Here is a 24,667-nt window from a genome sequence, read left to right as displayed (position 1 = left end):
GAATAGCTGTTTGATGTACTTAGCCTTGGGTTGTGGGCACTCATACCTTTCTTGACTGGGACTTGTTTAACCTTCTCCTTGGAAACATCATCCTCTGAAATATTAAAAAACGTTTCTTGATAAAATTTTTATTCAAGATTCAAATACAATTTTAACATAATGTATGCAGAACTTAGCTGTAAACATAGGTCAAAAAGAAAGACAAAACATTGCATAAATTAGATTACCTTTCTTTGGTTCAAGTTTAGCCTTTTCTTTTGGAGTAGATTCAGGTTTAGCCTTTACTTTTGCTGCTGCTTCAGGTTCTGTAAAACATTATAAAAAATGAAAACTACACATCATAAAATGTTACTTTTACTGTGTACTGTGGTTTCTATACTAAAGTACAATTCTAATCCTAATAGACATACAACTTGATTGTAAACTTAGTGAACAAGAAGAATGAAGAAATATGAAAGTCACATTACCTTTTTTTGGAGCAGGTTCAGGTTTTGCCTTTTCTTTGGGAGCTGTGTCAGGTTCTGTAAAACATAATACAACGTGAAAACTGTGTACATCATATAATATGAATATATGCTTAATGTACTTGCTTCTAAAGTGTGTAACAGTGCCCCATCTCATGTATGCTTCTATCATACACGCCATCTATCATACCTTTCTTCACTGCGACTAGTTTAGGTTTTTCCTTGGCAACTTCAGCCTCTGAAACATGAAAAAAAAAATTTTATTTCTTAGTAAGACCTCGTTTTTCTTTGTTTTATATGTACTAACCGATTTACAAACATACTCTTCATTGGGACTACCTTAGCCTTCATTGGGACTACCTTAGAACTTCATGCTCTGACATTTAAAAAAAAGTTTTTCCGAAAAGTTTATTTTCTATGCTCAAATACAATTGTTAATATAAAGAATTAGAATGCTTTATTGTCATTTTGCAGCAGTGTAATGAAATTAGAGAGGAAGCAGAACTTGGTTAAAAAGAATAAAAAAAAACCCTCAAAGTAACTGACCTTTCTTCTCAGCAGGCTTATGTTTTGGAGCAGGTTCAGCTTCTGTAAAACAGTATAAGGCATGAAAACTCTACACATCATGAAATATGAATTGTTGTTTAATGTATACAAGCTTCTTACATAGGCACTCATACCTTTCCTGACTGGAACTGGTTTAACCGTCTCCTTGGTAACTTCAGCCTCTGAAAACAACAATAAAAATAAAGATTACTTCTGTCTAATTCACTGATTACATTTAATATGAATGAAATGGCATAAAAGTTAGATTACCTTTCTTCAGAGCAGGTTCCGGTTTTGCCTTTTCTTCTGGAGCAGCTTCAGGTTCTGTAAAATAATTAGCAGCAAATTTGTACACATAAAATATGAATTGTTGTTTAATGTACACAGGTGTCTTTTGTGGGCGTTCATACCTTTCTTGACTGGAATTGGTTTAACCTTCTTCTTGGAAACTTCACCCTCTGAAAAAGTGAAAATAGAAGTTTTTTTCTTACAAAGTCTTTATTGTCCACTAAATAAACTTAATACACTTAGTAATAACTTTACAAACATATCCTTCACAGGTGTACTACAGGAGCTTGGTAACAGAACGCTATTATCAGAAGGTAAACAGATATTACATAGAGAAATTACCTTTCTTTGGAGCAGGCTCAGGTTTTGTCTTTTCCTTTGGAGTAGGTTCAGGTTCTATAAAACCATATTAAGTGTGATAACTGTTTTATACACCGCAAAACAAATTGTAATTTAATGAATATAAGCTTATTTCATAGACACTCATACCTTTCTTGACATGTACAGGTTTAGCTTTCTCCTTTGCAACTTCTGTCTCTAAAATAAATAATAAAGGTTATTTCTTGACAGTGTTTCTTTAATTTGTATCAAAATTGTAGTGTATACTTAAATACAGTGTCAAAGAAAATGGAAACAGAACCTAATCGTAAAGTTGGTCAATGAGAATGAAAAGATTACCTTTCTTTAGAGCAGGTTCAAGTTTTGCTGTTTCGTTTGGAGCAGGTTCAGGTTCTGTAAAACAATATACAGCATCAAAATAAATCCTTGGCATGTACAGACCTTGAAATATGAATAGCTGTTTGATGTACTTAGCCTTGGGTTGTGGGCACTCATACCTTTCTTGACTGGGACTTGTTTAACCTTCTCCTTGGAAACATCATCCTCTGAAATATTAAAAAACGTTTCTTGATAAAAAATTTTATTCAAGATTCAAATACAATTTTAACATAATGTATGCAGAACTTAGCTGTAAACATAGGTCAAAAAGAAAGACAAAACATTGCATAAATTAGATTACCTTTCTTTGGTTCACGTTTAGCCTTTTCTTTTGGAGTAGATTCAGGTTTAGCCTTTACTTTTGCTGCTGCTTCAGGTTCTGTAAAACATTATAAAAAATGAAAACTACACATCATAAAATGTTAATTAATGTATACAGGCTTCTTTCTTTTCTTTTCTTTTCTTTTGTTTATTTTATGTGGAATATTTGTTCAGCCTCAAATGGTACACAACTATTTATCTATCAAATTTAAAGTTAAAACATAGCTAAAGAAACTTAGTGTAAAATTAGTTTTTGAGCTGTTTGGCTAGATAGTTTTATTGTTAAAAAGAACAAAATTTCTGTTTCAGGCTTTTATTTTGGAAAGCGGACATAACATAGCGGTACTAGATAGGAAAAAAGTCAACGAGACTGCGGCGCTCGAACAAATAAACAATGCTTTTACAGAATAATCTATCTCCATTTTGTTTCCTTTTTTTCCATCCTGTTTCCTCCATCCTCTTTTTGGCTTTGGAAAAGCTCTAAACTTTGAGGATATCTCCACATGAACGTGCAGGTTCCAGATGGACACCATTTGATATTTTCCTTTGATCAGAAAACTTGACAGGTCTCTTTGCATTTATTTACAGTTGCTAATGTAGAACTGGACAGTGGCTGTTCCAGGGAGTGGCTTAGTGAAATGTCAGTTGTTATTTAATGTATGCAGGCTTCTTTCATGGGCGTTCATACCTTTCTTGACTGGGATATGTTTAGCCTTCTCTGTGGAAACTTCAGCTTCTGAAAAAGTTAAAATAAAAGTTATGTCTAACTGTTTGTTTTTCTTTATTTACATTAAAAAATCACTTTGCAGACATGCCCTTCACTGGAGCTCACTTAGCCTTCTCTTTGACAATATCAGCCTTTGCAATGTTAAAAAAGTAGTTCTTCATGAGGAAATTATATTTTTAATTCAAATGCAAGGTTAAAAAGTAAGAACTTACTTTTTCACCTGGCCAATAAAACTACACAGACATCAAGAAAGTCATATTACCTTTAGGAACAGTTTCAGGCTTTGTCTTTTCCTTTGGAACAGGTTCCGGTTCTGAAAATCAATATAAATCAAGAGAATTGTGCACATCATAAAATATGCATACACATTTAAAACAGGCTTCTTCCATGGGAACTCATACCTTTCTTTACTGGGACTGATTTAACCTTCTCCTTTGCAACTTCAGGCTCTGAAATGTGAAAAAGTAAGCTTTTACTGTGTACTGTGGTTTCTATACTAAAGTACAATTCTAATCCTAATAGACACACAACTTGATTGTAAACTTAGTGAACAAGAAGAATGAAGAAATATGAAAGTCACATTACCTTTTTTTGGAGCAGGTTCAGGTTTTGCCTTTTCTTTGGGAGCTGTGTCAGGTTCTGTAAAACATAATACAACGTGAAAACTGTGTACATCATATAATATGAATATATGCTTAATGTACTTGCTTCTAAAGTGTGTAACAGTGCCCCATCTCATGTATGCTTCTATCATACATGCCATCTATCATACCTTTCTTCACTGCGACTAGTTTAGGTTTTTCCTTGGCAACTTCAGCCTCTGAAACATGAAAAAAAAAAAAATTATTTCTTAGTAAGACCTCGTTTTTCTTTGTTTTATATGTACTAACCGATTTACAAACATACTCTTCATTGGGACTACCTTAGCCTTCACTGGGACTACCTTAGAACTTCATGCTCTGACATTTAAAAAAAAAGTTTTTCCGAAAAGTTTATTTTCTATGCTCAAATACAATTGTTAATATAAAGAATTAGAATGCTTTATTGTCATTGTGCAGCAGTGTAATGAAATTAGAGAGGAAGCAGAACTTGGTTGTAAACTTGGTTAAAAAGAATAAAAAAAACCCCTCAAAGTAACTGACCTTTCTTCTCAGCAGGCTTATGTTTTGGAGCAGGTTCAGCTTCTGTAAAACAGTATAAGGCATGAAAACTCTACACATCATGAAATATGAATTGTTGTTTAATGTATACAAGCTTCTTACATAGGCACTCATACCTTTCCTGACTGGAACTGGTTTAACCGTCTCCTTGGTAACTTCAGCCTCTGAAAACAACAATAAAAATAAAGATTACTTCTGTCTAATTCACTGATTACATTTAATATGAATGAAATGGCATAAAAGATAGATTACCTTTCTTCAGAGCAGGTTCCGGTTTTGCCTTTTCTTCTGGAGCAGCTTCAGGTTCTGTAAAATAATTAGCAGCAAATTTGTACACATAAAATATGAATTGTTGTTTAATGTACACAGGTGTCTTTTGTGGGCGTTCATACCTTTCTTGACTGGAATTGGTTTAACCTTCTTCTTGGAAACTTCACCCTCTGAAAAAGTGAAAATAGAAGTTTTTTTCTTACAAAGTCTTTATTGTCCACTAAATAAACTTAATACACTTAGTAATAACTTTACAAACATATCCTTCACAGGTGTACTACAGGAGCTTGGTAACAGAACGCTATTATCAGAAGGTAAACAGATATTACATAGAGAAATTACCTTTCTTTGGAGCAGGCTCAGGTTTTGTCTTTTCCTTTGGAGTAGGTTCAGGTTCTATAAAACCATATTAAGTGTGATAACTGTTTTATACACCGCAAAACAAATTGTAATTTAATGAATATAAGCTTATTTCATAGACACTCATACCTTTCTTGACATGTACAGGTTTAGCTTTCTCCTTTGCAACTTCTGTCTCTAAAATAAATAATAAAGGTTATTTCTTGACAGTGTTTCTTTAATTTGTATCAAAATTGTAGTGTATACTTAAATACAGTGTCAAAGAAAATGGAAACAGAACCTAATCGTAAAGTTGGTCAATGAGAATGAAAAGATTACCTTTCTTTAGAGCAGGTTCAAGTTTTGCTGTTTCGTTTGGAGCAGGTTCAGGTTCTGTAAAACAATATACAGCATCAAAATAAATCCTTGGCATGTACAGACCTTGAAATATGAATAGCTGTTTGATGTACTTAGCCTTGGGTTGTGGGCACTCATACCTTTCTTGACTGGGACTTGTTTAACCTTCTCCTTGGAAACATCATCCTCTGAAATATTAAAAAACGTTTCTTGATAAAAAATTTTATTCAAGATTCAAATACAATTTTAACATAATGTATGCAGAACTTAGCTGTAAACATAGGTCAAAAAGAAAGACAAAACATTGCATAAATTAGATTACCTTTCTTTGGTTCACGTTTAGCCTTTTCTTTTGGAGTAGATTCAGGTTTAGCCTTTACTTTTGCTGCTGCTTCAGGTTCTGTAAAACATTATAAAAAATGAAAACTACACATCATAAAATGTTAATTAATGTATACAGGCTTCTTTCTTTTCTTTTCTTTTCTTTTGTTTATTTTATGTGGAATATTTGTTCAGCCTCAAATGGTACACAACTATTTATCTATCAAATTTAAAGTTAAAACATAGCTAAAGAAACTTAGTGTAAAATTAGTTTTTGAGCTGTTTGGCTAGATAGTTTTATTGTTAAAAAGAACAAAATTTCTGTTTCAGGCTTTTATTTTGGAAAGCGGACATAACATAGCGGTACTAGATAGGAAAAAAGTCAACGAGACTGCGGCGCTCGAACAAATAAACAATGCTTTTACAGAATAATCTATCTCCATTTTGTTTCCTTTTTTTCCATCCTGTTTCCTCCATCCTCTTTTTGGCTTTGGAAAAGCTCTAAACTTTGAGGATATCTCCACATGAACGTGCAGGTTCCAGATGGACACCATTTGATATTTTCCTTTGATCAGAAAACTTGACAGGTCTCTTTGCATTTATTTACAGTTGCTAATGTAGAACTGGACAGTGGCTGTTCCAGGGAGTGGCTTAGTGAAATGTCAGTTGTTATTTAATGTATGCAGGCTTCTTTCATGGGCGTTCATACCTTTCTTGACTGGGATATGTTTAGCCTTCTCTGTGGAAACTTCAGCTTCTGAAAAAGTTAAAATAAAAGTTATGTCTAACTGTTTGTTTTTCTTTATTTACATTAAAAAATCACTTTGCAGACATGCCCTTCACTGGAGCTCACTTAGCCTTCTCTTTGACAATATCAGCCTTTGCAATGTTAAAAAAGTAGTTCTTCATGAGGAAATTATATTTTTAATTCAAATGCAAGGTTAAAAAGTAAGAACTTACTTTTTCACCTGGCCAATAAAACTACACAGACATCAAGAAAGTCATATTACCTTTAGGAACAGTTTCAGGCTTTGTCTTTTCCTTTGGAACAGGTTCCGGTTCTGAAAATCAATATAAATCAAGAGAATTGTGCACATCATAAAATATGCATACACATTTAAAACAGGCTTCTTCCATGGGAACTCATACCTTTCTTTACTGGGACTGATTTAACCTTCTCCTTTGCAACTTCAGGCTCTGAAATGTGAAAAAGTAAGCTTTTACTGTGTACTGTGGTTTCTATACTAAAGTACAATTCTAATCCTAATAGACACACAACTTGATTGTAAACTTAGTGAACAAGAAGAATGAAGAAATATGAAAGTCACATTACCTTTTTTTGGAGCAGGTTCAGGTTTTGCCTTTTCTTTGGGAGCTGTGTCAGGTTCTGTAAAACATAATACAACGTGAAAACTGTGTACATCATATAATATGAATATATGCTTAATGTACTTGCTTCTAAAGTGTGTAACAGTGCCCCATCTCATGTATGCTTCTATCATACATGCCATCTATCATACCTTTCTTCACTGCGACTAGTTTAGGTTTTTCCTTGGCAACTTCAGCCTCTGAAACATGAAAAAAAAAAAAAAAATTTCTTAGTAAGACCTCGTTTTTCTTTGTTTTATATGTACTAACCGATTTACAAACATACTCTTCATTGGGACTACCTTAGCCTTCACTGGGACTACCTTAGAACTTCATGCTCTGACATTTAAAAAAAAAGTTTTTCCGAAAAGTTTATTTTCTATGCTCAAATACAATTGTTAATATAAAGAATTAGAATGCTTTATTGTCATTGTGCAGCAGTGTAATGAAATTAGAGAGGAAGCAGAACTTGGTTGTAAACTTGGTTAAAAAGAATAAAAAAAACCCCTCAAAGTAACTGACCTTTCTTCTCAGCAGGCTTATGTTTTGGAGCAGGTTCAGCTTCTGTAAAACAGTATAAGGCATGAAAACTCTACACATCATGAAATATGAATTGTTGTTTAATGTATACAAGCTTCTTACATAGGCACTCATACCTTTCCTGACTGGAACTGGTTTAACCGTCTCCTTGGTAACTTCAGCCTCTGAAAACAACAATAAAAATAAAGATTACTTCTGTCTAATTCACTGATTACATTTAATATGAATGAAATGGCATAAAAGATAGATTACCTTTCTTCAGAGCAGGTTCCGGTTTTGCCTTTTCTTCTGGAGCAGCTTCAGGTTCTGTAAAATAATTAGCAGCAAATTTGTACACATAAAATATGAATTGTTGTTTAATGTACACAGGTGTCTTTTGTGGGCGTTCATACCTTTCTTGACTGGAATTGGTTTAACCTTCTTCTTGGAAACTTCACCCTCTGAAAAAGTGAAAATAGAAGTTTTTTTCTTACAAAGTCTTTATTGTCCACTAAATAAACTTAATACACTTAGTAATAACTTTACAAACATATCCTTCACAGGTGTACTACAGGAGCTTGGTAACAGAACGCTATTATCAGAAGGTAAACAGATATTACATAGAGAAATTACCTTTCTTTGGAGCAGGCTCAGGTTTTGTCTTTTCCTTTGGAGTAGGTTCAGGTTCTATAAAACCATATTAAGTGTGATAACTGTTTTATACACCGCAAAACAAATTGTAATTTAATGAATATAAGCTTATTTCATAGACACTCATACCTTTCTTGACATGTACAGGTTTAGCTTTCTCCTTTGCAACTTCTGTCTCTAAAATAAATAATAAAGGTTATTTCTTGACAGTGTTTCTTTCATTTGTATCAAAATTGTAGTGTATACTTAAATACAGTGTCAAAGAAAATGGAAACAGAACCTAATCGTAAAGTTGGTCAATGAGAATGAAAAGATTACCTTTCTTTAGAGCAGGTTCAAGTTTTGCTGTTTCGTTTGGAGCAGGTTCAGGTTCTGTAAAACAATATACAGCATCAAAATAAATCCTTGGCATGTACAGACCTTGAAATATGAATAGCTGTTTGATGTACTTAGCCTTGGGTTGTGGGCACTCATACCTTTCTTGACTGGGACTTGTTTAACCTTCTCCTTGGAAACATCATCCTCTGAAATATTAAAAAACGTTTCTTGATAAAAAATTTTATTCAAGATTCAAATACAATTTTAACATAATGTATGCAGAACTTAGCTGTAAACATAGGTCAAAAAGAAAGACAAAACATTGCATAAATTAGATTACCTTTCTTTGGTTCAAGTTTAGCCTTTTCTTTTGGAGTAGATTCAGGTTTAGCCTTTACTTTTGCTGCTGCTTCAGGTTCTGTAAAACATTATAAAAAATGAAAACTACACATCATAAAATGTTAATTAATGTATACAGGCTTCTTTCTTTTCTTTTCTTTTCTTTTGTTTATTTTATGTGGAATATTTGTTCAGCCTCAAATGGTACACAACTATTTATCTATCAAATTTAAAGTTAAAACATAGCTAAAGAAACTTAGTGTAAAATTAGTTTTTGAGCTGTTTGGCTAGATAGTTTTATTGTTAAAAAGAACAAAATTTCTGTTTCAGGCTTTTATTTTGGAAAGCGGACATAACATAGCGGTACTAGATAGGAAAAAAGTCAACGAGACTGCGGCGCTCGAACAAATAAACAATGCTTTTACAGAATAATCTATCTCCATTTTGTTTCCTTTTTTTCCATCCTGTTTCCTCCATCCTCTTTTTGGCTTTGGAAAAGCTCTAAACTTTGAGGATATCTCCACATGAACGTGCAGGTTCCAGATGGACACCATTTGATATTTTCCTTTGATCAGAAAACTTGACAGGTCTCTTTGCATTTATTTACAGTTGCTAATGTAGAACTGGACAGTGGCTGTTCCAGGGAGTGGCTTAGTGAAATGTCAGTTGTTATTTAATGTATGCAGGCTTCTTTCATGGGCGTTCATACCTTTCTTGACTGGGATATGTTTAGCCTTCTCTGTGGAAACTTCAGCTTCTGAAAAAGTTAAAATAAAAGTTATGTCTAACTGTTTGTTTTTCTTTATTTACATTAAAAAATCACTTTGCAGACATGCCCTTCACTGGAGCTCACTTAGCCTTCTCTTTGACAATATCAGCCTTTGCAATGTTAAAAAAGTAGTTCTTCATGAGGAAATTATATTTTTAATTCAAATGCAAGGTTAAAAAGTAAGAACTTACTTTTTCACCTGGCCAATAAAACTACACAGACATCAAGAAAGTCATATTACCTTTAGGAACAGTTTCAGGCTTTGTCTTTTCCTTTGGAACAGGTTCCGGTTCTGAAAATCAATATAAATCAAGAGAATTGTGCACATCATAAAATATGCATACACATTTAAAACAGGCTTCTTCCATGGGAACTCATACCTTTCTTTACTGGGACTGATTTAACCTTCTCCTTTGCAACTTCAGGCTCTGAAATGTGAAAAAGTAAGCTTTTACTGTGTACTGTGGTTTCTATACTAAAGTACAATTCTAATCCTAATAGACACACAACTTGATTGTAAACTTAGTGAACAAGAAGAATGAAGAAATATGAAAGTCACATTACCTTTTTTTGGAGCAGGTTCAGGTTTTGCCTTTTCTTTGGGAGCTGTGTCAGGTTCTGTAAAACATAATACAACGTGAAAACTGTGTACATCATATAATATGAATATATGCTTAATGTACTTGCTTCTAAAGTGTGTAACAGTGCCCCATCTCATGTATGCTTCTATCATACATGCCATCTATCATACCTTTCTTCACTGCGACTAGTTTAGGTTTTTCCTTGGCAACTTCAGCCTCTGAAACATGAAAAAAAAAAAAATTATTTCTTAGTAAGACCTCGTTTTTCTTTGTTTTATATGTACTAACCGATTTACAAACATACTCTTCATTGGGACTACCTTAGCCTTCACTGGGACTACCTTAGAACTTCATGCTCTGACATTTAAAAAAAAAGTTTTTCCGAAAAGTTTATTTTCTATGCTCAAATACAATTGTTAATATAAAGAATTAGAATGCTTTATTGTCATAGTGCAGCAGTGTAATGAAATTAGAGAGGAAGCAGAACTTGGTTGTAAACTTGGTTAAAAAGAATAAAAAAAACCCCTCAAAGTAACTGACCTTTCTTCTCAGCAGGCTTATGTTTTGGAGCAGGTTCAGCTTCTGTAAAACAGTATAAGGCATGAAAACTCTACACATCATGAAATATGAATTGTTGTTTAATGTATACAAGCTTCTTACATAGGCACTCATACCTTTCCTGACTGGAACTGGTTTAACCGTCTCCTTGGTAACTTCAGCCTCTGAAAACAACAATAAAAATAAAGATTACTTCTGTCTAATTCACTGATTACATTTAATAGGAATGAAATGGCATAAAAGTTAGATTACCTTTCTTCAGAGCAGGTTCCGGTTTTGCCTTTTCTTCTGGAGCAGCTTCAGGTTCTGTAAAATAATTAGCAGCAAATTTGTACACATAAAATATGAATTGTTGTTTAATGTACACAGGTGTCTTTTGTGGGCGTTCATACCTTTCTTGACTGGAATTGGTTTAACCTTCTTCTTGGAAACTTCACCCTCTGAAAAAGTGAAAATAGAAGTTTTTTTCTTACAAAGTCTTTATTGTCCACTAAATAAACTTAATACACTTAGTAATAACTTTACAAACATATCCTTCACAGGTGTACTACAGGAGCTTGGTAACAGAACGCTATTATCAGAAGGTAAACAGATATTACATAGAGAAATTACCTTTCTTTGGAGCAGGCTCAGGTTTTGTCTTTTCCTTTGGAGTAGGTTCAGGTTCTATAAAACCATATTAAGTGTGATAACTGTTTTATACACCGCAAAACAAATTGTAATTTAATGAATATAAGCTTATTTCATAGACACTCATACCTTTCTTGACATGTACAGGTTTAGCTTTCTCCTTTGCAACTTCTGTCTCTAAAATAAATAATAAAGGTTATTTCTTGACAGTGTTTCTTTCATTTGTATCAAAATTGTAGTGTATACTTAAATACAGTGTCAAAGAAAATGGAAACAGAACCTAATCGTAAAGTTGGTCAATGAGAATGAAAAGATTACCTTTCTTTAGAGCAGGTTCAAGTTTTGCTGTTTCGTTTGGAGCAGGTTCAGGTTCTGTAAAACAATATACAGCATCAAAATAAATCCTTGGCATGTACAGACCTTGAAATATGAATAGCTGTTTGATGTACTTAGCCTTGGGTTGTGGGCACTCATACCTTTCTTGACTGGGACTTGTTTAACCTTCTCCTTGGAAACATCATCCTCTGAAATATTAAAAAACGTTTCTTGATAAAATTTTTTATTCAAGATTCAAATACAATTTTAACATAATGTATGCAGAACTTAGCTGTAAACATAGGTCAAAAAAAAAGACAAAACATTGCATAAATTAGATTACCTTTCTTTGGTTCAAGTTTAGCCTTTTCTTTTGGAGTAGATTCAGGTTTAGCCTTTACTTTTGCTGCTGCTTCAGGTTCTGTAAAACATTATAAAAAATGAAAACTACACATCATAAAATGTTAATTAATGTATACAGGCTTCTTTCTTTTCTTTTCTTTTCTTTTGTTTATTTTATGTGGAATATTTGTTCAGCCTCAAATGGTACACAACTATTTATCTATCAAATTTAAAGTTAAAACATAGCTAAAGAAACTTAGTGTAAAATTAGTTTTTGAGCTGTTTGGCTAGATAGTTTTATTGTTAAAAAGAACAAAATTTCTGTTTCAGGCTTTTATTTTGGAAAGCGGACATAACATAGCGGTACTAGATAGGAAAAAAGTCAACGAGACTGCGGCGCTCGAACAAATAAACAATGTTTTTACAGAATAATCTATCTCCATTTTGTTTCGTTTTTTCCATCCTGTTTCCTCCATCCTCTTTTTGGCTTTGGAAAAGCTCTAAACTTTGAGGATATCTCCACATGAACGTGCAGGTTCCAGATGGACACCATTTGATATTTTCCTTTGATCAGAAAACTTGACAGGTCTCTTTGCATTTATTTACAGTTGCTAATGTAGAACTGGACAGTGGCTGTTCCAGGGAGTGGCTTAGTGAAATGTCAGTTGTTATTTAATGTATGCAGGCTTCTTTCATGGGCGTTCATACCTTTCTTGACTGGGATATGTTTAGCCTTCTCTGTGGAAACTTCAGCTTCTGAAAAAGTTAAAATAAAAGTTATGTCTAACTGTTTGTTTTTCTTTATTTACATTAAAAAATCACTTTGCAGACATGCCCTTCACTGGAGCTCACTTAGCCTTCTCTTTGACAATATCAGCCTTTGCAATGTTAAAAAAGTAGTTCTTCATGAGGAAATTATATTTTTAATTCAAATGCAAGGTTAAAAAGTAAGAACTTACTTTTTCACCTGGCCAATAAAACTACACAGACATCAAGAAAGTCATATTACCTTTAGGAACAGTTTCAGGCTTTGTCTTTTCCTTTGGAACAGGTTCCGGTTCTGAAAATCAATATAAATCAAGAGAATTGTGCACATCATAAAATATGCATACACATTTAAAACAGGCTTCTTCCATGGGAACTCATACCTTTCTTTACTGGGACTGATTTAACCTTCTCCTTTGCAACTTCAGGCTCTGAAATGTGAAAAAGTAAGCTTTTACTGTGTACTGTGGTTTCTATACTAAAGTACAATTCTAATCCTAATAGACACACAACTTGATTGTAAACTTAGTGAACAAGAAGAATGAAGAAATATGAAAGTCACATTACCTTTTTTTGGAGCAGGTTCAGGTTTTGCCTTTTCTTTTGGTGCCGTTTCAGGTACTGCAAAAAAAGTATAAAGCTTTAAACTGCAAACAGTAAAATGTGAATTGTTATTTCATGTTCACAGACTTTTTTGATTGGCACTCATACTTTTCTTGACTGAGACTGGTTTAACTTTCTTCTTGGGAAATTCAGCCTCTGAAAATTATGAAATTAAACTTTAATTATAAAAATGATAAATTATAGAGTAAATTATAGTTTAAAATAGTTCAAAAATATTGATGGTGTTGGTAGCCCAGGTTGGTTCAGTTATTGTTGGTCTCTCGTTTCTGGCTTTAAGCACTCTGGGCCCCCTTTGCGATCGAATCATCAAGCCCGGCGAACAGACCAACAAGTTGAACTAACCCTTCTCGCACTTGGTCAAGTGCCATCATTGAACAGTGAATACATGGTAAGTTCTTGTTTATCTTAGTTTACATTTAAGCACATTTAATTATATTTAATTATCTCGTTGCAAACATACCCTTCACTAGGGCTGGTTTAACCTTCTCCTTGGAAATTTCAGCCTCTGAAATGTTAATAAAGTATAAATTTCATTTTCTATGCTCACGTGTAGCTGAACTTGATCAAAAGAAAGCAGAAGATTTCACAAAATATATATTGCCTTTTTTCTGAGCAGGTTCAGGTTTTGCCTTTTCTTTGGGAGCTGTGTCAGGTTCTGTAAAACATTATACAACGTGAAAACTGTGTACATCATATAATATGAATATCTGCTTAATGTACTTGCTTCTAAAGTGTGTAACAGTGCCCCATCTCATGTATGCTTCTATCATACATGCCATCTATCATACCTTTCTTCACTGCGACTAGTTTAGGTTTTTCCTTGGCAACTTCAGCCTCTGAAACATGAAAAAAAAAAAATAATTCTTAGTAAGACCTCGTTTTTCTTTGTTTTATATGTACTAACCGATTTACAAACATACTCTTCATTGGGACTACCTTAGCCTTCACTGGGACTACCTTAGAACTTCATGCTCTGACATTTAAAAAAAAAGTTTTTCCGAAAAGTTTATTTTCTATGCTCAAATACAATTGTTAATATAAAGAATTAGAATGCTTTATTGTCATTGTGCAGCAGTGTAATGAAATTAGAGAGGAAGCAGAACTTGGTTGTAAACTTGGTTAAAAAGAATTTTAAAAAACCTCTCAAAGTAACTGACCTTTCTTCTCAGCAGGCTTATGTTTTGGAGCAGGTTCAGCTTCTGTAAAACAGTATAAGGCATGAAAACTCTACACATCATGAAATATGAATTGTTGTTTAATGTATACAAGCTTCTTACATAGGCACTCATACCTTTCCTGACTGGAACTGGTTTAACCGTCTCCTTGGTAACTTCAGCCTCTGAAAACAACAATAAAAATAAAGATTACTTCTGTCTAATTCACTGATTACATTTAATAATCCCTTTGCAAACATACCCTCCGCTGGAGCTCGTTTAGCTTTCTCCTTGGCTCCAGCCTCTGAAAAGTTAAAAAAGTAATTTTTTTGTGATTAAATTGTAGTTTGTACATGCAAATACAACTTTAAACACAAAAAAACAGAATTTTATTGTTAACCTTATCAACAAGGTTACACAGACATTATGAAAGTTACATTACCTTTCTTTGGTGTAGGTTCAACTATTGGCTTTTCCTTCAGAGCATCAGGTTCTTTAAAAGAGTATATAGCATGAAAGCTGTAAACATCGTGAAATATGAACAGTTGTTTATGGTATACAGGCTTCTTCCATAAGTATTCATACCTTTCTTGACTGGGACTGGTCTAACCTTCTCCTTGGTAACTTCAGCCCCTGAAATGTTGAAAGGGTATTTTTTCCTGAGTAATTTGTAGTTTCTACATGCAAATGCAAACTGAATAATAAAATCTCGCAAGATTATGTGCAAAGGGTTTTTCATAGGCCTCATTTTCTTGTTTGTTTTAGAAAATTTCTAAACACATCAAAGTAACTAATTGGTATTACTGACTGGGGCAAGTTCAAATGCAAAAACATTTGCATTTAAGTTTCACAGCTAAATAGTAATGACATTCATCTTTATCACTTCATCTACACTGACATGTATCTGCACATTATCACAGCGAAGAAAAATAAATTAAATAGATTGATTATGATGTATTTATTCATTTAGGGAAAGAATGCCTTTCTTTGTGGGTGTTGTCTTTGCTTTCTCCAGAACAAAAAAAAAGTGTTAATCAAGTATAACAATACAGAACATCATGTAAAACAACACAGAAAACCTTTTAAGCTTTCCTCATCAGAGAGGGCATAGGTTCAACCTTTTGCACGTTAACCACTAAACAAACTCATACATGAGGGAACTGCTTCAGGAAACCATCAGGTTTAAACCTAATACAAAAATTAAGAATTAAAATTGATCAGGAACTTTGATCAAGGCCTTAACTTAAAATGTGCAGACACATTAACATTAGACATTAAATGTCATTCATTGTATAATTAAGCATTTTACATGTTTTATCAATGCAAATAGTAACATAAATGTGTTTTTATGTGCACTGAGCCTGGGTATCTTTCTTAGCCTGAGGTAATTTATCTTTGATGGTGACACCTTTAGCATCTAAACTAAATGGCAGAATTTGTTGATTATTTTCAGAAGCTTGTGCTGGTTTAGGGAAGCGTACCTTACCTTTCTTGGCAAGCTTTGGTTTAATCTCCTTTTTTATATCTGGCTCTGTGATTGAGTCAAAAAGAAATCATATTAAAAATAATTGTCACGTGTAGATAGAAAAGTGCAGGGGTTTTCAATGTGACAACACGTCTGCAAAAACAAAACACAAGTAGACTATACAGATGGTGCAGACCGTACAACAATGGGTTTAGGCTGAAGAACAGAGGAAAAACAAGCAGCATACATCATGAGGTTGTAAAATAAAAACCATAGAACTGTGTTGGCAGAGTTTAAAGATAAAGTATTTATATGTATGTATATAGAGTATTTTTGTGTGTGCAATGTTGTGCATATTTATGTATAATATATAAGCAGGGCTACAATTCTTTATTGGATCTGGTTTTGCTTTTAAAAAATATTTTGTAGACAATAAAAATATATATATAATCCAGATCATACTTTTTAACTTAAGGAATAAGTAAAAGTGGTTCTCTACTCTGAAGATATTTATTGTGCACATATTAGAAAAACAACAATACAATTGGAGTTATGTCCAAAGCTGTGTCCCTGTTACTTCAGGCCATTAGGCTGGATAGGCATATAAAGTATATAGTGTTGAGTTATATTTGGAAGAATTAAGTAAAAATAATTTTCTTTGTGAGAACTGTCAAAGGTTTTGACATGATCTGTACAAAACATCTGGAGAAAAAACATATTATTAGGAAACTTGGAAAAATGAGTAAGCCTCACCTTTGTATTCCATAGATTTAATGGTGTTGTACCTATCTTTGTTGGCTTTGTCTTCTTTAGAACTACTAGTTTATATTACTGGTTTACCAACTTCCATTTTTATGCCCAAATAATCATGTTAATTCATATAAAACCACATTTTTAGTCTCTGAATAAGGTATACAGTGATTGTCCCCTGAAACCTTCTTGCTGATAATCATGTCCCTCTGTTTTAGCAATGATGCACTGTGCCGTTTTGTGTAGTAATTTATGGTATCATATTCGAGCTTAAATAAACTCTCCTGTTGAAACTCTAGAACTGTGAACTTTTAATTTCATATTGAGTGTTTGAAACCTTTTTTTTTGCTTGAAGTTTTACTGTTATTATGGGAGGCCCTGCTAAATGGAAGGGAAAAACAGGAGAATAAAATAGCTTTTTAATGTTTGGATTGATCCATACCTTTGATAATACTATTTTGTGTTAAATTGATGAATGAATAAATGAAAAAAATGTAAATGAAAATGTATGCTGCCTTATATAAAATATAATAGGTTGGAAAATTTGATAGAAAGATAATAATTTTAAGAATTTAATGTACCTCTCACTTTTTATCTTAAAAATCTAGTGAATGTTTATGCAAGTTATTATGCAAGAGAATGGCATTTAGTACCATAGTATTGCACATAGAAGCAAGTTTATGCAAGCATGGTTGTATTGGAGAGAATTTGTGCTGAATTATGTGTTTGCTACTGATAAGACATATGAGATGATTTAGAGAAATATGTTGAACTGCAATTTACTGACATTCTAAAAATAAAATTGAGGTTTTTGTTTATATAATGTGTGTATTATAATAAACCCTTATTGTGCATTGGAATCTCTCAGTTATGTTCTTGATAACATATGCAATCTACATATACTGAATTTACTGTAGTGAATGCATTTGCATGGGGTGCATACAAAACGGGTGTACGTCCTTTACTAATTTAGGTTTGAGATTCTCACCTTTAAGTTTTGCGGTCACAGTTATTTCTTCTTTAAGTTTTTCTTTTGGTCTAGGGCTTTGTGTGGTTGTTTCCACGTTTTCCTTTCCTTGTTCCTTCTCTTTCTCTGTTTTTTTCTCATTTTTTTGTGCTTGAATGTCCTCTGCGATTCTGGCAGCCGTTCCTGCTCTCATATCTGAAATAACAAACATGCTTGTGTGTCGTTATATCCTTGTGCATCTAGCCTCTATGGTTTCAGAGGCTTTGCATTAGCAAATGCAATTTATCTAACTTTATGCATGGAAATAAAACAGAATCATTACCTTGAAGGATCCTGTATGCCTCCTCCCGAGCTCTTTTCTCTATGGCTATTCTTTTTTGTTCCAGAACTGAAATTCATGAAAAATTATATTAGTCACATGATTTGATATGCAAAGTGTATATGATAACCACAAAGGCAACACTTCTGAGTAGGTAGTCATCAGATGTGGTGGTGATTTGAACAAATTAGTATAAATTGTATCTGTGACTAGTAATAAAACCTTACAGATGCACGGTCCTCATGTCATCAACTCATAATTTCACAGGGTCTCTCTTAAATCAATTCCTGTGCAACTGAATTAAATGATTAAAAATTAAATATTTTGAATAAAAGATGAAAGTATCAAATCTTTTGAAAATAAATGAATACTGAGGATTACCACATGGAGACAGATTGTATTTGATCTAAACAAAAGATGATTTTTAGTGTATAATCCAAAAGTCTATAAACCAGCACTGTACATTTGTGTTTTATGCAATTACATTTTTTTTCTGTATTTCTAAGCCAAACCAAACCAAATCTAAACTAAAAATACCATTAACCTTTTAAAATGTATAAATCATTAAATGATTTTAAATGATTTCTCATTTAATCTCATTTAGTGCATTTCAATCAGTACATTCCAATATTATATCTGCTAATGGTGCAAGAAAACATGACATCTTGAAACACAAAACACAATAATGCATCAGTAGCACTGTAGTACTGAACTTGATTTGATAGTATAATTGGGTACATTTTAAACATCAATTTTTAGATTCAGATCAATTTTAGATGTTGTGACACTCTTACAAGCTTACATTTTGTCTTCTTAACAAATTAATAGCTACTGTATTGTTATTGTCAAAAAGAACATACTTTGTGCCACTCAGTCATGAAAGAAATATTTTTATACCTTTTTCATTTTCTTTAGAAATATCTCCTTGATCATCTGTTTCTTTGGGAAGGTAACCTTCAGCTTTGGCCGTGTGTCTTTGCCTTATGTGATCTCTTTTGATTGGATGCCTCTTTCTGTCATTGTTATTGTTGTTTTCATCGTCATCCATGTTGTCATTGTATAAAGCAAATGGAATGAGCTCCTCCTCATACTTGTTGGTTTCTAATAGTTCTGAAGTTGAATTTTCCTTTATTACAAACTCTACTTCATTGTCTCCTGAGTGCTTAACTTGACCTTTTGCCTGTTTTTGTTCCACTTTGTTCTCTGTTTCCCTTTTTACTTCATCTCCATCATTTTCAAGAGCAGATTTAATACCTTCTTGCCCAAAATTAACATTTAAGCAAGCACCTGTTGGAGTTTGGTGTTCATATTTGAACTTGTGCTTGGTAGCGTCAGATGATTCCTTTGCTACTTCCTCATCGATGGTAAAAGAAACACTTACTGTTTCAGCTCCAGTTTCAATTGGATCAAATGAGTCCTTATTGACAGTGGTGTGTGAGCAAGCATTAGTCATTTTAGTGTGGTCTTCATCAGCATTCTTCATTGAAGCCTCATTTTCAACAAATTTTGAAACACTTTCAAGCACATTGTCATCTAAAGTCACATCAGGTGATCCCAATTCCATGTCCCACAGTACATTGGAAGTATCCTGAATGCTTTCAACTATTACCTCACCCTGTATAACATCCAATGAAACTAAGTCTTCAGATCCATCTTCATTCATTTGAATCACCTTTTTTATATCAGTGACATGTTTAATTGTTTCTTCATCAGTTATCACATCAAATGTTTCTGCCAGGTGTGAACTGCTGACATCAGCATTCACCTCTTCAGGAATATCTGCGTCTGATTGGTGTTCCACATTCGCCTCTTCAGGCATATCTGCTACCGATTGGTGTTCCACATTCGCCTCTTCAGGCATATCTGCTACTGATTGGTCATCCACATTTGTAGCTTCAGCATCCTTTCTGTTTTGTGTAGAAATTTTCCCATTCTTAAGAATCGTTCTCATAGTAAGGTAGGCAGCTTCCGGTTTTCTGCCCAGTATCTCTGCAACTTTCATGAAGCCATTTGTGTGGTTATAGTCTTTTAATTCAACAAGATGTAAAATCAGATCTCAACTGATTTTAATATAAAAAAACTGATCTGCAGGGCATGTCAGAGTTTTGAATGACAACACAGTATCTAACCTTTATTAACCTTAACTCTTCTCTTAGCAGATCCATTGAAACTCCTGTCAGAAATCATGGTCTGCAGTTATCATTTAAATTGCAATTAACTCAAAAAAGATTTTATTTTGAATTTAAGGAGCCACACTAGGTTTACTGCTTAACATTTAAATAATTTAACTGATACATAGCCTTATGTAAGATTTCTGGAATGAATATTGCTGGGTTTTCAATATTCTTTCAGAATGATAGTTTTAAAAAATGCATGCTGAATGCTTGTTAACAAGAATGGAACGACTGGGGTTAAATTCTTCCACTACATACACTGCAACCATACAGTGATGTAAATCTGTGAATCCTGAATTTGAACATGTAACTCAGCATAGGAAATCAGAGAAGGCAGAACATTTTACATGGGTATGTTTATTCTTATATGGTCATTTTTTCATGCACTTTGTAAAACCATTCCAGACTAATATTAGGTCAAATGCACATTTTCAAACAATATAGTTTTACTGACTGAAGAATCTGGAATACAGACAGGGTTGAATGCCAGTGCAGATTTAGAGGTTGACCATATTAGAAAGATTAAATAACATTCATAATATAATTTACACAAGAAACATACTCTACCTGTTACTTATTGAAAATATGTGCTTTTTTCATGTACCATTTGTAGATAATATTATTTGCAAGGATTTTGTTGTTGGTTTTTACATTTGTGGAGTATTTGTGATGTTTTTGATGTAGTAATAATTCAAAGGGTCTGGAATCCAAACAGAGTAATGCTGCATGCATCTGTTATTCATGCTCCTTGGTTATGTCATGGCAACCAAAGTTTGTGGATGACAGTCGATCTTTTCTACTCAGTTGTGAATGACAGTTTTCTTTGTTTTAGTGTGATTAACTAAACAGTTTTTTACATTTTGGTGTAATTAATATATAATGTAGATTTAGAGGTAACTAACCTTTTTCCATAGGTGGCAGAAATTCTCCTGTGAACAATTAGTATAGAAAAAAAAATTACACACACACACACACACACACACACGCACATATACACACACACACACACACACACACATGCACATACATATATATATATATATATATATATATATGTGCGTGTGTGTGTGTGTGTGTGTAATTAATGCAGTTTATAAAATGTTATTGAATATTATGTAATGGAAAACAAAATTCTATATACAGATTATATTGACTAAGTTTTACTTTGTCTGACACTTTATGGTAATAATCTTTAAAGTTGTTGTAAAGATGTTATGTAGAACAAATACTAACCTTTTCTTCGGATGACATGTGGCGTATCATCTATACAAAAGAACAAAGGATGAGCTATAGATAATTGTCATTGACAATTGCAGTGGAATGTGGGAAAATACAGTATGTCCATCATATAATTTAACAAGATTCTGGTCTACCTTTATCTTGCACCAGGACATTAGAGACATAGGCCAATAACATGTCTCTCCTGTCAGCAAATTCCTCAGCAGTGTCTATGACAACTTTTAGTGGATCAAAGTTAATGTCAGGAATGGCACCTGGGAAAATAAAATACAATCTTCATTAAATCTTACTTAATTGCCTTATTTGTATTTAAAAATCATTTTTACTTATGCTTTTGGCAGCTTTTTTATATTGGACTTTTATGGTTGTTTTGAGATTTCCTGCTCCTTCTAGAACACTGTTTATTAATTCTATACCAGTGCTCATTTTAGGGATCCAAACTACAAAATATCATTGTGATTAGCAACAATCTCTCTATCAGACATTTGCCCACTAAATATTGCTTGAATTTAAAATCTGCATTTCAATCATGACATGATTGTGCATGTTAATTGGATATCCCAAAGTATTTGGCCTTACCTTCAAAACCCTGGAATCTGTTTAAGAGAGAGTCTGAGGAGGCCTTGGCTTTGTTTGAAATATCTGCAGCTGCTTTGCTGGCTATTTGTAGTGGATGGATGATTGCAGCATTCAATAGATCTGGGTGCAGGACATATATACGCTGTAATACTGTAATTGAGTGAGTAAGCCAAATAGCCTACTTTGGAACTACACAGATATTTTTGCTTTGGGCTGAATTATCCCAGATCTTGTGCAGTTACCTTCAAACAAATGGAACAGATAGCCAACCAGGGTCCTAAGCAAATCATTCATGTCATCTAATGCACCACTACCAAGTTTAAGGAACCCAATGACTCCTTCATTTACTGTGGAGAGAATGTGTATTTTAAAAAACATTTAGGTTCTGCATTGTGTTGTCCATCTTTGGGAGAAAATACATATTGTGTATTATGTTTAATGTTCATGTTGGACTAAATTGATGATGAAGCAAACAGATAAATGTGACAATTCCTTGAAAACTGCAAATTCAGACTGGGGAAGACATGATACATACCGTCACCAAGTAATGTTATTCCTGACAGGAAAGCCACAGACGTGTCAGACCACTTGATAACAGCACCCACTGGATCAAAGATCACATTTGGAACATACTCTGTGTCCCAGAAAATAATTTTAAAAAAGAGAACAAAATGCAGATATTACAATATTCACTTTTCTAAATTCTGCAAATCAATAGCGATTAGAGGCAACCATTATATTTGCTCATGTGTTGTGTGGTGGGAAGTTTAGACAGGGCTTACTATGGGTATCAGTAAGAATGTTGCTCATTCTGTCTGCAATGCCCTCAACAGCTTTGTTCAGCGCTACCATGGGATCAGCACGTATATCTTGAAAAGCTAAACCAAACAGAAAAAAACCCAGATGTGATTTCTTATGTTTTTCTGATGTTAATCCGGGTGATTGATAATACCGTCCAGTAGGGATGGTGCTACTACTATTATTATATCACTTACTAGTTAGCTGGTCGGGACTCACAAAGTCAAACAAGAGAATGCCAGCTGTTGACCAAGATATCAGAAGAGTGATGATGATCAGCCATTGTGCTGGGTGGCTTAAGACTCTCATGAAACCATGGCTTGTAATTTTAGGAGAGGTTGACTGTACAACTTCTGCATTCTGGCGGTCCATACTGGCACAAGATGTGGGCTCTGTTCCTGTTACAGTATGATCAGATATAGTAGTTAGAGCCTCTGATCAATAAACCTTTGGGAATATGTTAGTCTGTATATATCTTATATATTATAATTTAGTCATATACATATTTACTGTATGCTGTATATGATTTTTTTCTGCACCAGAATGTTTAACCAATAGTCATATTATCATTTATGATAATAAAGCACATACTGTTACAGTAGACATGTACATTATGTACTGACAATAATAGATGTTCTGTTATCTCTGTAGGGTGCAAACCATTTTATTAATCAGAATGTTAGGCCACACCTTGAAAAAAAAAAGTTGTTATTGGAAATCCATTGTTGATTGACATGATGCATCTCAGTCACAGAACAGTAGAGTTTGGTTTAAATCAAACTTCATTATAAAGTGAAAACCTGGGCAGATTCACATTTATAATCTTCAGTGTGTGGAGTGGATAATATAACAGGAATGCCTCTTACTAGCTCTCTAACTTTGAAATAACTAAATCATAATTACTAATCCTGTTACACAGGTGGGTAATAATACAATGAATTGCAATATTCAATATTAAATCATCTATTAAACAAATGACAATCAACACTGATATTTGAGTTTTCAGAACATAAGGTAACTAGCATGAGTTTCAGAGAGGCAATACAGACTGCATTACAAGTACAGGAAAACTGAAATATTATTTCATATTTCTAGGTATCAATACCCCATATTATGCCAGTGTATCTCAAACATCACTGTCAGTTGTAAGTTGAAGCTGACAGAAAAGGGATGGTGTACCATTAACTAACCACAAAACCTGCAGCTACAAAATTTACCACTGATTTATATGACAACATTCTAAGAACAATTCAAGCTGTTCAAAAATGGATCAAAGGGTGGCTCTTTTGCCTGCTAGGTATCTAATATTAATATATTGATTTTTGTTTTTATTATTTTGTTTACAGTAAAATTTTTTTACTGGAGTTGTTAGTGTTTATTTCAGAAAATAAGACCCTGTAGAGGCTGATCAGTTTATGGAAAATACTTTGAACTCCTCACATTTGCAGTCTAGAAATGATCATTTTTACACTGCTTATCTTGATTTTTAAACTCCTTGTATGAGGAACTTAATATCTTCCCTGCGTATCTTTCTTCTGACTCACCACATCCAATATTTAGGACCTCTGCCCTCAACTCTTCTCATTAGATAATAAGAGTAATACTGTAGCTATACGTACAATAAATCTTTAGTCAAATTATAAGACTATAAATATAAAACTTGCAATACCTTCAGTGGGGTTTGCTGTAGTTACTTCAGTTCTTGTAGTTTTGCCTGCGTAGTCCTATTGGAATGGTTCCACCCAGTTGATGTTAAGGCCCTCAATAAATGTTGTTTGTCCCCCTTATAATCCACAGGTGAAACCTCTTTACATCATGAAAAAATTAAGATTTTTCAAAGTGCCAGGACAGTTACCATGGCAGAGGGTAGTGTGGGAAGATGGTGAAGGGGAACTAGATGGGGACGGGAGCTCTGTGGTTAAAACATGGGAGG

General features: G+C 33.5%; 1 protein-coding gene across 16 annotated transcripts in view; it reads right to left on the bottom strand.

Moving 5' to 3' along the window:
- Positions 1-24,667, bottom strand: part of LOC113590636 (titin-like) — a 25,313-nt gene extending 646 nt beyond the window's left edge. Inside the window, exons 1-76 of one of the 16 annotated variants that reach the window (XM_035532665.1) lie at positions 24,404-24,665; positions 22,932-23,132; positions 22,719-22,814; positions 22,472-22,570; positions 22,179-22,283; positions 21,937-22,056; positions 21,492-21,611; positions 21,352-21,381; positions 21,021-21,047; positions 17,948-18,013; positions 17,647-17,820; positions 15,930-15,974; positions 15,029-15,076; positions 14,886-14,936; positions 14,706-14,747; positions 14,581-14,628; positions 14,447-14,488; positions 14,078-14,125; positions 13,891-13,944; positions 13,750-13,794; positions 13,377-13,424; positions 13,233-13,286; positions 13,049-13,096; positions 12,910-12,960; positions 12,609-12,656; positions 11,902-11,979; positions 11,720-11,767; positions 11,562-11,615; positions 11,373-11,420; positions 11,226-11,279; positions 11,006-11,053; positions 10,866-10,919; positions 10,730-10,777; positions 10,596-10,637; positions 10,226-10,273; positions 10,039-10,092; positions 9,855-9,902; positions 9,716-9,766; positions 9,415-9,462; positions 8,707-8,784; positions 8,525-8,572; positions 8,367-8,420; positions 8,178-8,225; positions 8,031-8,084; positions 7,811-7,858; positions 7,671-7,724; positions 7,535-7,582; positions 7,401-7,442; positions 7,031-7,078; positions 6,844-6,897; positions 6,660-6,707; positions 6,521-6,571; positions 6,220-6,267; positions 5,512-5,589; positions 5,330-5,377; positions 4,836-4,889; positions 4,616-4,663; positions 4,476-4,529; positions 4,340-4,387; positions 4,206-4,247; positions 3,836-3,883; positions 3,649-3,702; positions 3,465-3,512; positions 3,326-3,376; positions 3,025-3,072; positions 2,317-2,394; positions 2,135-2,182; positions 1,641-1,694; positions 1,421-1,468; positions 1,281-1,334; positions 1,145-1,192; positions 1,011-1,052; positions 655-702; positions 468-521; positions 228-305; positions 47-94 (exon numbers count right to left, since the gene is read on the bottom strand). In XM_035532665.1, coding sequence (XP_035388558.1) covers positions 47-94; positions 228-305; positions 468-521; positions 655-702; positions 1,011-1,052; positions 1,145-1,192; positions 1,281-1,334; positions 1,421-1,468; positions 1,641-1,694; positions 2,135-2,182; positions 2,317-2,394; positions 3,025-3,072; positions 3,326-3,376; positions 3,465-3,512; positions 3,649-3,702; positions 3,836-3,883; positions 4,206-4,247; positions 4,340-4,387; positions 4,476-4,529; positions 4,616-4,663; positions 4,836-4,889; positions 5,330-5,377; positions 5,512-5,589; positions 6,220-6,267; positions 6,521-6,571; positions 6,660-6,707; positions 6,844-6,897; positions 7,031-7,078; positions 7,401-7,442; positions 7,535-7,582; positions 7,671-7,724; positions 7,811-7,858; positions 8,031-8,084; positions 8,178-8,225; positions 8,367-8,420; positions 8,525-8,572; positions 8,707-8,784; positions 9,415-9,462; positions 9,716-9,766; positions 9,855-9,902; positions 10,039-10,092; positions 10,226-10,273; positions 10,596-10,637; positions 10,730-10,777; positions 10,866-10,919; positions 11,006-11,053; positions 11,226-11,279; positions 11,373-11,420; positions 11,562-11,615; positions 11,720-11,767; positions 11,902-11,979; positions 12,609-12,656; positions 12,910-12,960; positions 13,049-13,096; positions 13,233-13,286; positions 13,377-13,424; positions 13,750-13,794; positions 13,891-13,944; positions 14,078-14,125; positions 14,447-14,488; positions 14,581-14,628; positions 14,706-14,747; positions 14,886-14,936; positions 15,029-15,076; positions 15,930-15,974; positions 17,647-17,820; positions 17,948-18,013; positions 21,021-21,047; positions 21,352-21,381; positions 21,492-21,611; positions 21,937-22,056; positions 22,179-22,283; positions 22,472-22,570; positions 22,719-22,814; positions 22,932-23,106 — 4,351 coding nt within the window. In that variant the 5' untranslated portion in view covers positions 23,107-23,132; positions 24,404-24,665. Of the gene's footprint in view, positions 1-46; positions 95-227; positions 306-467; positions 522-654; positions 703-1,010; positions 1,053-1,144; positions 1,193-1,280; positions 1,335-1,420; positions 1,469-1,640; positions 1,695-1,787; positions 1,836-1,976; positions 2,031-2,134; positions 2,183-2,316; positions 2,395-3,024; positions 3,073-3,325; positions 3,377-3,464; positions 3,515-3,648; positions 3,703-3,835; positions 3,884-4,205; positions 4,248-4,339; positions 4,388-4,475; positions 4,530-4,615; positions 4,664-4,835; positions 4,890-4,982; positions 5,031-5,171; positions 5,226-5,329; positions 5,378-5,511; positions 5,590-6,219; positions 6,268-6,520; positions 6,572-6,659; positions 6,708-6,843; positions 6,898-7,030; positions 7,079-7,400; positions 7,443-7,534; positions 7,583-7,670; positions 7,725-7,810; positions 7,859-8,030; positions 8,085-8,177; positions 8,226-8,366; positions 8,421-8,524; positions 8,573-8,706; positions 8,785-9,414; positions 9,463-9,715; positions 9,767-9,854; positions 9,903-10,038; positions 10,093-10,225; positions 10,274-10,595; positions 10,638-10,729; positions 10,778-10,865; positions 10,920-11,005; positions 11,054-11,225; positions 11,280-11,372; positions 11,421-11,561; positions 11,616-11,719; positions 11,768-11,901; positions 11,980-12,608; positions 12,657-12,909; positions 12,961-13,048; positions 13,097-13,232; positions 13,287-13,376; positions 13,425-13,749; positions 13,795-13,890; positions 13,945-14,077; positions 14,126-14,446; positions 14,489-14,580; positions 14,629-14,705; positions 14,748-14,885; positions 14,937-15,028; positions 15,077-15,929; positions 15,975-17,646; positions 17,821-17,947; positions 18,014-21,020; positions 21,048-21,351; positions 21,382-21,491; positions 21,612-21,936; positions 22,057-22,178; positions 22,284-22,471; positions 22,571-22,718; positions 22,815-22,931; positions 23,133-24,403 lie in introns of those variants that run through there. The other 15 variants (XM_035532666.1, XM_035532667.1, XM_035532670.1 and 12 more) reach the window with 15 other exon arrangements.

Source organism: Electrophorus electricus, chromosome 13 (genome assembly GCF_013358815.1).
Source record: "Electrophorus electricus isolate fEleEle1 chromosome 13, fEleEle1.pri, whole genome shotgun sequence".
Classification (NCBI taxonomy): domain Eukaryota; kingdom Metazoa; phylum Chordata; class Actinopteri; order Gymnotiformes; family Gymnotidae; genus Electrophorus; species Electrophorus electricus.
This window is presented reverse-complemented; position numbering and strand designations above follow the sequence as displayed.